The sequence below is a fragment of the Varanus komodoensis genome, unplaced genomic scaffold (genome assembly GCF_004798865.1).
Source record: "Varanus komodoensis strain SLA01 unplaced genomic scaffold, ASM479886v1 scaffold1, whole genome shotgun sequence".
In the NCBI taxonomy this organism is placed as follows: domain Eukaryota; kingdom Metazoa; phylum Chordata; class Lepidosauria; order Squamata; family Varanidae; genus Varanus; species Varanus komodoensis.
In genome coordinates this window covers 12,358,841-12,369,549 of record NW_025335268.1, presented here as the reverse complement: position 1 = coordinate 12,369,549, position 10,709 = coordinate 12,358,841, and the positions used below count along the sequence as shown (strand labels likewise).

The following is a 10,709-nucleotide window of genomic DNA, read 5'->3' as shown; positions in this document are numbered from 1 at the left end:
GGGGGAATCTCATCAGCTCCTCACACTACCTATTGATACGTCGTCCCCCTCTCCTATCCCACTTTTTAAAAAAATCTTAATATTTACTGACCAGTAGTCTGTGTATGTGTCTCTGCGTTTTCTCCCATTATACTTATGGCCTTTTCAACAATCATGGACTTTATTATTATGCTTGAAGGGCGTAAGAATGGAACGGGTGGGTTCCTATTTACACTGTGCTTTCCATAACCCACTCTGAGCTCCCATATGTCCCCTTTGCCCCTGCCAGGTCACTGTCATCGTACTGCAAAAGCATCCCGTTCACTGACAGACTACGCTTTGTCCAAATGTTTGTGATCTTTTTGGGGTAGTTGCAACACTGAGAGGTGGAAAAGTCCCCCATGTCAAAAGAATGGCTACGTTTAGTTTTCCCCTCCAGTGGTAACATGAGGAGACTACGGAATTTAGATTCCTGCTGGCCCAGCAGTGGCTCTTTGTCTGAGTGATGGGCCACTGTGGAAGTTCTGGAGTCTAGTGTGTCCTCCTTTTTCTGGCACTTCAGTTCCAGAGAGGCAAAAGCTCCCATTAGCCGATCAATGTTGTTGTGCTTTGACTTTGACGGGGGCCTCCACTTACTGGACAATGTGCCCTGCTCACTTTGGAGGCTATAGCCATCACAGTCGCGACTATTCACAGAGCTGGAAGAAGAGGAGATGCTGCTCTGTGCAGACGCGCAGTTGAACTCCATGAGCTCATTTCTGACCACCACTTTGGGGTTGACTTGGGGCAGGACCCCATTCTGAACAGGCTGGGATCCGTTGGTTTGCGAGTAGACGTTGCTCACGTTGGCCATCTTCCCGGGGGCATTGTTGCAAACCTTGTACCGGACCATGAGTATGACGATGAACACCAGCAGGGTCGCCACAATGATGCCTCCAATGATCAGGATCATCGTCCCTCCCAGGAACTGGCTGTGCATAGACTGGCACTGAGGGTAGTCCTCTTTGGTGTAGAACTGGGCACAGCCCACAATGTTGGTGGCAGTGAGCGTGGTGGCCGTGTCGTCCCACATGGCGAGGACGCAAAGGTCGTAGCCTGTCCCAGAAACGAGGTTGTTCACGACAAAAGCCTTGTTCGTAGCAGGGATCATCCTTTAAGGAAGAGAAAGGGGCACAATCAGATTAAAATATATGTAAAAGAGCAGGAAGGACACATGGGCAAGCACAGTGCAGGTACACAATTTCACGAGCCAATTTTAACAGAACGTGGAGGTCTGGCTATTCCAGCTTCACTGCTAGGATTCAGTTCCCTTGGAGGCAAATTATAGATCAGCAAGGCTGTGGTCAAAGCAGTGGAAGCTCAATTGGAAGAGCTTACTCCTCTTTCTGGATCTAACTTATTTACTGAGATAATTCTAACTCTGCCGGCTTCTGCAGGGGATGTGGCTGTCAATGACTACTAGTCGCAAGGGCTGTAATGCCCTCCAGTGTCTGCTCTAAGTCGGAGCTTGCTGCATCAAGGACGGCTTTCATCCCCGCAGGTCTGACTGTGCATGGAACCAATGCCCGAGGCTGTGCCCTAAGGAAATCAAATTATCACGAAGGAAATCAAATTATTCTTTGATGGGCATGACACATCCTCTGTGGTGGCACCACATTTGTGGAATTCACTCTATGCCCCAAGCCCAGTGTCCTGTGATTCCATGATTATTAGATTAAAAACTCCCTTTCCCACCCCCAGATTGAAAACTGATTTATTTCGGTCACTACCCTGAGGATTCTTAGTACTGCACATTTTAGGGCTGAAGAGAAAAGGGCACAATCAGATTAAAATATATGTGCATTTAATTTTTATACTTGCTTTCAGTCTTTCTTTTTTGGAAGGGATCCAAGGATCCTCCTCTCTATTTCATATTCAGAACAGCCGTTTGAGGGAGGGTAGGCTGAGTCTTGCCTGGCTCAAAGTCACCCACCGAGCTTCATGGCCTTTCAGGGACAAGAACCCAGATCCCCAAGCCCTTGCCCAACACTCCAACCCTTACACCATGCTGCCTCTACACCACATTGGCTCTCTTGCAGATGTGCACCACTTGTGATGGTCTCCTCATAAGTCAACAAGCGAGTAAATAGTCACAATGGTTGTAAACTATCTCTGCAATTTGTGACAGCATGACCCTGGGTATCAGTGGGTAGGGAATATGGGTGCAGGGCTATTGCCTTTGTGTGGTGCTGGCAACCTTCTCATGAGCATCCTGCTAGCCACTGTGGAAGCAGAATGCTGGACTATGTAGTCTTTCATTGAATTTCAGCACAGCTCTTCCTATGTTCAGTCTCTGATAACCCGATTCTCCCAGATGTTTACTTTCTTGGTAGTAGGACTAAAAGAACAATAGTGTGAGATATGAGCAAGAAAAGCCTATCACCCAAGAGGCTGGTTTATTATTTGGGATAAACGCATTAAATGCTCACGCATACATCCCATGCAATCCAAGAAAATTAAAAGCCAAAAGGAAAACTGCTTCCAGCTGAGTGGATGTTCAGGATAGCATTCAAATTGGGTCTTGGGATTTCTTACTGTGTTTTTGTGTGTTGTCTGTTTATATTTTTAGATGTGCAATAGGCAATATTGTATTTTCAAATTTTTAATCTTGGTAAATCACCCAGAGAGTTTGGGTTATTAGGCTGTCTAGAAATGTAATAAACGAAAAGAAAGAGGGATGGATGAACCTGTCAGCCTTGATTTTGCCCAAGTTTTCATTTTTCCATTAGTAAGTACAATTTAGCCCATATTTTTGTTTGCACTGTCTCAAAGGTAAGCATTTGTTCAGTGAAGTGGATTGCAAACTTTGAGAGAAGTATGGATTTCATCATCTAATTGTAATCTGGCACGTGCTTAGGAGTGAATTTGGTAAGCTGACATTGAAATGCAAACTGAATAAGCTGCATCCAGCCCTGGTCTTCAGTCATACAGGCAGTTGTTTAAACTGCCTATCACTTACCCGTGGCTAGTGATCAGTAGGATGGGCAAAAGTCTAAGGCCTCCCAACTACCCCAACTAACCTGGAATCTCAGGCCTGGGGACAAATTTGGCCAAATAAGGGGCCAAAAGTGCCCCCCGGAATTTCTCCACATGGTCTTACCCCATTCGGTCCCCCCCGCCCCCGTTTCTCCAAACATCAACCATTTGATTGTTTTCTGGTGTTGTGAATTCCCCACATTATTCTAAAAGGAGGAAATGTTTCTTCAAAGGCACTGGCTGCAAGAATGAGCTGGCCCCACTCCTTTGGTCTGCACCCCCCTGCATACAATAAAATGGGGTCTCCAAGAGGGTGGAATGGCAGATGTGGCAAACCAACCTGGCTTTAGCATCTGGGACAGCTTTGGCCCAAATCTGCAAGCAGTTGTAAGCAAGAAATAGAAAAATATAGAACATAGAAACAGAGAGAGTCAGAAAGGGCCTCCTGGGTCAACTAGTCTGACCCCCAGCTCTGGCCAGCTCCACTCATGACATGCCTACCATGTGCATGTCCAGCCTATCCTTGAACACCCTCAACAATGTGGCTTCCACCACCTCCCCGGGGAAGTCCGTTCCATATCTAGGGGTCCTAACTATCAGGAAGTACTTCCTGGCATCCAAATCGAACCTTGGTTCCCTGAGCTTTGCTGCATCGGAATGCGTTCTGCCCTCCCACCACAGGGGGAAATAGGTCTTTACCCACCTCTGCATGACACCCCTTATATATATGTCACTAACAGATCTCCTTGGAGTCTCCTCTTCTCCAGGCTGAAAAGCCCCAGTTCCCTCAGTCTTGCCTCATATGGCTTTCCCTGCAATTCGGCCACCACCCTTGTGGCCCTACACTGCACCAATTCCAACTTGGCTATAGCTCTCCTGTAATATGGGACCCAGAACTGAACACAGTACTCCAGTTGTGGGTGCACCTGAGTCATATAGAGTGGCAGTTCTGGCCACGTATCCAAGGGTGGCGTTCGCCCTCTTGACTGCTGCATCACACTGCTGGCTCATGTTTAGCCTGGCACGGGGGATGGTGCAATGCTGTATTACTACACAGAGGAAGTAATGAACCACGGCTGCCCAACCCTTACCCTTCACTACTCCCACCACAAGACAGGGATATCTAGGGTCCAAGTTTATGTAGCTGCACCACTGCTTGCGACAATCTAGAGCTAAGGGCAGCCATTCCTGATCTGAAAACCAAAGACTCTTCCTCTTTGGCTGTTGTTGCAATGTGCAGTTCAATGAACACAGCTTTTCTTAGCCCTCTGACAAAGATCCTGCATGAACTTTGAACATATCCTTTGCTGTATTTGTATAGTAATCCAGGAAACAGGCTAGTGGGATTGAGGTGGCTCTTCAGTGGAAGGCCCATGGATGACCTATCCTTGCAAAGGCAGCTTGAAACACATTACAGGGAGTTCTCACAAGTAGTACCTTAATTCATCTCTCCACTTGCACATGCATTTTAGAGGAAGACAAGCCCAGGTTTCTCCTGATAGGAAGAGACATATTTTATGATAACTTGAAGGCATCTAGGAATGCCAGGAAATAGCAGCAAGCAGTGAGCAGCAGCCAACTGCAACCTCACCCTGTGGGGCTCTCCACTAGATCCTATTCCCTTGGGACAGTCACTCTTCCATCAGGGGATCAGACTTGGAACCATTTTGGGTCTTTGTTCTTGAACCCAGGAAACTCAGGAGCTCCAGCTCATCATGAGGAGGGACACTTGAGCCCTGGTTCCCCACCAAATCATGACCAGAAACATTCATGTTCTCTGATGGGATCATGGATACCCTTGAAACCCTGTCAACCCTCTTCCTCCTCTTCTGCATTCTCTGCTGTTTCTCAATCCATGCTTCCTTTTTGCACCCCAAGCCTTGTTTGTTTGGTTACACATTGTTCATTTCATTTTTATGCTTCCCAATAGCCAGAGCTCTCTGGGAAGTTTGCAGAAGATTAAAACCTTAAAATGTCATAGAAAACATAAAATGAAAATTGTTGATATCAAAAAACAATAAAAATCTTAGGACCAGTTATATGCTGCCAAATGATGGGGAAGGGTTCAATCTGACACCAAAAGGATGACAATGCTGGTATCAGACAGACCTCACTGGGAAGAGTATCCCATTATTGGAGGGCCACCGCTGAAAAGGGCTTCTTCCCTGTACAGGTATTTCTGGGGCACCAGCAAAGCTGGTAGAAGGGACTTTGTAACACTGAGGCCACCTGAACCTCCAGAGAGAAAGGAAGAGGAATCCAGAAGTCACTCCTTATCCAATCTAGCGGTGCTTAATTATAGCCTCCTAGTGGGGGGCAGAAAGATAAATTGTACCTCTTTCTCTCAAGCTTACCACGGGGCCTTTAGTAAGAGAAGTAGCTTGGTCCACGCTGACAACAACTTAACAGAAAATGGAGTTTAACATAGATGGCTCAATACAGTAGATTATCCTAACTCTTTGTGTCATGGCACATCTCCTCCTGCATGTTGATGCTTTCCTGTCAATGTAGCCGTGACTATTAAGAATCATCCTGAATGGAAAGAAGGCCAGGACAGACTCTCCTCATCCCACAGAGCCCTATTATTTCTGATCCACCACAGCAGAGACTTAGCTTTAGGATCTGTCCCTCTGTGCACTGAGGGTATATGCACAAATTGTATTTCTCATTCAAAACATGCTTTTCAGCAGGCCCTGTCTTGAGTATTGGCGGTCTGATATTAGCCTTTACAAAGAAAAGGCAATGATGAATCTTTTCAGGGAAGGACTAATCATATAATGTTCTGTCTCCTCCTGCCAATGGCACAAGTTATCAGACGTTGAATCCAAGTGGTACAATATATTTCACTCCAAAGATTCTGGGTAGGAAGCTGGGGTCACCCTGCAAGTCAAGCCACCCCGAGGCTTGTTGCAAAGGGGGCGGCATAAAAATGCTTTAAATAATAAATAAATAAATAATCGGTGACCTCAGGCAATAAGAGTGAGAAAGAAAATCCTCAATGGGGGAGTCCAGGAGTTCACAAGGAGTTCAGGAAGGCATCCTCACAGCCCTGCTGCAGATGTGCCCATGAGGCATGAAAGCTCAAGAGGTGGGGAATGGTGGGGAATGGAGGGACAGATTTCTCTTGGTCACAGCAGCAAGAGTAATTGAAGTAATCCCCATGTGTGCTTTCAGCATGAGGCTACAACTATTCATAGAATCCTAGAACCATAGAATAGTAGAGCTGGAAGGGGCCATGAAGGCCATCGGGTCCAACCCCCTGCTGTTGCAAGACACCAAGTTAGACCATCCCACGCAGATGGCTGTCCAGTTTCTTTTTGAATGTCTCTAGTGTGGGAGAGAAATCTTGGGCCATTCAAAGAACAAGCAAACAAATGCTTTGATTAACTACATGCTGGCAAGCTAGTGCTTTATGCATATTAAGTGTGCATGTGTGCATTTCCAGAAAATGGATTAAATATCTCCTCCAGGTCTATCCCCTGTTTCCCTTATATCTGAATCCAGTAACAGAAGCAATCACAGAAGGCATCTGGAGATATTACTTAAAAATAGCATTAAAATGCACTAACTATGCCCTTGTGCTTTAAAATATTTAAACATGGTTCCTAAGTTCTCCTGTCTAAGAACTCTGCCTAAGAATTACAGTTTAAACATTAATATTTGCAAACTTGATATGATTATTCATGTACCCATAGAGATACAGATCGCTAACAGAGGAGAGGTGCAGATAAATGGGAGGGACTGAAAGCAGTACAGACATGCACACAGACTCTTGAACTGATCTGCAAATTTCCCCTAGTTAAATTAGAATTTGAAACACTGAGCACAGGACAAAGCATGGCAGACATGCAATAAAGGAACGTGACAACGGAAATCCTCTAAGCCAGGTGTAGGAAAATTTGGGGGCTCTGCAAGTCATGTTCAGCTCTCCAGGGCATATTCCTGCAGTGGCATCAGTAAAAAAGTCCATGGTTTGCCCCTGAATTTTTGCAGCAAACTGCTACGGGGGATCAAAAGTGGCAAATTGTGATTGTTTCCAAGCTTGTACACAGCCACCATTCCCCCTGATTTTGGTGGCATGGCATCAGGGAAGCAAGGGAGTTATGCCAAGGAACAGCAGGACTTAGGGACCGCACAGAGGTCCATGGGCCACATGTTGCCCAGTCCTGTTCTAATCCCTAAAGGAGCCTTTCAGTCCAAAATGGATATACAAAAGTGTGCTCATTATTTTCCACTGTAAAACATCTACTTTGGTTTTTTCTCCTAATCCCTCCCTGCCTAATTGCTGCCACTTACTCACAAGCCAACTTTCAGTTTTATCAGAAGATTTCTTCCCAAAGTTCTTAGTTAATTGCATCGCCAAGCTCATGTTTTCTCAGCTGCTACCAATATGGTCAAGAAGAGTTTGGACTGCATTGGAGAGATAAGGAAGATGGAGGTGCTTTCTGCTAGCCTTACTGCTGTACCAGCCTGTCACCACATAGCCACTGCTAGCAACCTGAACTCAGAAAAAGCATGCTCTTTTCGGCATTCGCAGTAGAAATGGCTCCAGACACACATGGGTGTTTTTGTGATGATTAGTTCAGAGTTAGGGTCACCTAGTCAAGAGGAGGACTTAGAGCACTTCTCAACTGGGTGACTCTAAACAATGGTGCACCATTAATTATTTGCCAAAAACATGGCATCAAAACTATGGTTTTCCCAGTTGCAAAGTATGGCTGAGAAAGTTGAGCCATAAGGAAGGCTGAGTGCCAAAGAATTGAGGACTTTGAATTGTGGTGCTGGAGAAGATTCCTGCGAGTTTCTTGGACTGCAAGATGATCAAACCAGTCAGTCTTAGATAAGATCAACCCTGACTGCTCTTATAAGGCCAGATACTGAAGATGAAACTCAAATACTTTGGCCACCTAATGGGAAGGAAAAACTCACTGGAGAAGACCCTGATGCTGGGAACGATTGACGGCAAAAGCAGAAGGGGACAGCAGAAGATGAATTGGCTAGATGGAATCACTGGGGCAGTGGGTGTGAATTTGGGTGGACTCTGGGGGATGTTGGAGGACAGGAGAGCCTGGAGGAATGTTGTCCATGGGGTCGGGCACAACCTTGTGACTAAACAACAAACAAGAACAAAAACATGGCAAGGGTGAGATCTTATGTGGCTGCCTGTAAACTTCTGAACACGGAAAGTTATGAGCATCTGATCAAGCATGGGAATCTCACGACAATGAGGATGGCCTCCTCCAGCCAATTTCAGCCACCTGTTTTCCCTTCCCTTTCAAGGAGGAGGAGAGGCTGAGCCACTGCCTGGATTTGGTGGAGATGGTGGTTTCTTTTCCCTCACTTCTCCCTCCCTGGAATGTTCTTTCAGAATCCATCCCAAAGATGGTCTTCCACGTTTAGGCTCTCAGATGGTGCAGAGAGAACTGCACCAGCTGAGAAGGTGGGTGTACCGGATGTTCTCAGAAGGCAGAGGCCCTGCTTTTCAAGGCTGCCCCAGGGACTCCGCCTTTTCCAGTGACTCTTCAGACTGTGTCTAATGGCCAGAAGACAGAGGCCCAAGTGGAATGCAAACATGCTATAGAAGTAACAAAATAGTAAACTGCAAAAGTAACCTCCATTTGTAGCTTTGAATGTTCTATGGACTGAAATTAGTCCTTCAGTCCTGCTAACATAATACAGGAGACTGAACATTAACAAGCAAAGATCAGGTTGATATTTTACCTTTGTGTTGCATACAACACAAGCAAAATAACCCAATATTTTCTGCACTTCCATGCAAAATGTGGCCTTCCACCTTCATATTTTTTATGATACGATGAACAGGGAGTTCCATCACAGAAATTACATTCCGTATAAGCAGCATTATCTTGATGAGCGCTGACTATTCAAAATTCATAATAATGTGATCTAGAAGTCTAGTATCTCCTTCTGTCCATTCCTCTCACCTCCCACCTTACTCCTTGTTGCTATGTTCTCTGCAGGGATGAAAGCTCAATTGCTAGTCAACAGTAATATCAATGAACAGCATTACTTTCTCCCCCTGCCCTGGAAGAATAGCATTACCAGCTAAAAGGCTCACACATGCTCCTAGATTAAACAAGCAGCAGGTCTATCTCCTTACCACAGCTGAAGTGTGAAACTAGATATTCTGGATTAATCATACTTTAATCCTTTTAAAAATGCACACAATCTTCATTTGAGATAGGAATTAGCCAGTCCTATAAATCTTGCTGAATTCCGAGAACATGTGGCTGTCTTTGCTGGATACCTTGGATCATAGAGCAGGAACGCTGGGGTTGCTGCCACATCTGTATCACTGTGCATGTATTCAGTCAGTATATTCTGTGAGGTTGCAACCACAGAAGTCTACATCTGTAACAGGGAAGCATGGATGGTACAAAATTCCATCTGTCTTTTGTGGATTGTCAGGGGCTCTTTGTTCCATCATCTGTTCATTGCCAGAATCCAATTTTGCACAATGCAGTTGTATGCATTGCAGCAAACATGGAGTTGTACAAATCCATACTCTCAATACTGTGTAAGACTCCTCCAAATATGCAGACCCCACCAAAACAAGTATTTTCAGTCCTGAACAGGGGAAAAACATGTGTTTGGACTGTTTTTTAATTGCACATGTTCTTCTATGGCTAAATTTGTATAAAATCACATCATTTTTTCAAGTTCATCTGCAGAACCCTAGAGTCTGTGTAATTCAGGAAAAAACAACCTGTTGTGGAATCTACAGTTCAGATTCTTAGAAATTTGAACTCATTTGCATCTGTTGCAGATTCCTCCAATATCCCTAGCCTGTAAGAAATGTCTTCTTTTTCTCATTCCTGTAGCCATGTTCTAAATCATGTTCCATCTGAACATGCCTTCTTTAAATGCGACTACCACTATCTACCTCTTTTATTGCCTTTACCTTCTGTAGAAATACCTTCTTAAGAAATACTGAAAGACAAAGTTAATTCATTCTTACAACTGCCATAAAATAAATGCTGTGATTTGCTAACTGGCATTATGTGCCCAGTGAGCCAATCAGTCCTTGACCACAAGCCAATCAACCTTGTCTTATAAAGTTGTTACAGAAATTGCTCTAACCAGTTTACCTCTGTCAATATAGGGATGGGTGAGAATTCTGCCTTCGATCACTCTTTTTTCACTTTTTATTTTTATACATAAAAGAGAAGAAACATGAAAAAGTACATGAAAAAGGAAGAAAAAGACACCAAGGGACATTACCCATACATTACATACAGCACTTAATGCAAGAAGTTACAGAAAAAGCCAATGACTTAATTTACGAATACATCTACTACATGTTCAAAACAGAAAAAAAAAAAAATCAGGTTAAAATGTTCTGAATGGGGAAAGGACAGGAAAGGACATATTTGTCCATCCAGGCCCAAGGCTTCTGTTTCAATAACTGAACTTTGAATCTTCATGCATTTTCTGTGAACTCAGGTGCCACCTCCCTTTTTCTGACAGGATCTTCATCTTCAGTAGCTACATAGCAGGCAAGAGGGGGTTGGAGCCAATGGCCTTATTAGCCCCCTCCAACTCAATCTATTATTCTGTTTCTATGAAACTCTATTCTGAATAGTCAAACCTATTGAGTTGGGCCAGCACAGAGGTGTGATAATTTTACTTCTGTTCATTACTGATACAAATTTACCAAAATTCACACACTTCTTGGCATTCAGGATGGAGAGCAC

The 10,709-nt window shown here is 44.5% G+C and overlaps 1 protein-coding gene across 1 annotated transcript in view; it reads right to left on the bottom strand.

Moving 5' to 3' along the window:
• Window positions 1–208: 208 nt before the first annotated feature.
• The window catches only part of LRFN2 (leucine rich repeat and fibronectin type III domain containing 2), a 73,550-nt gene continuing 63,049 nt past the window's right edge, over window positions 209–10,709 (bottom strand). The window contains exon 2 of the mRNA XM_044448325.1: window positions 209–1,130. Within this exon, the coding sequence (XP_044304260.1) occupies window positions 209–1,130 (922 nt within the window). The remainder of the gene's footprint in view (window positions 1,131–10,709) is intronic.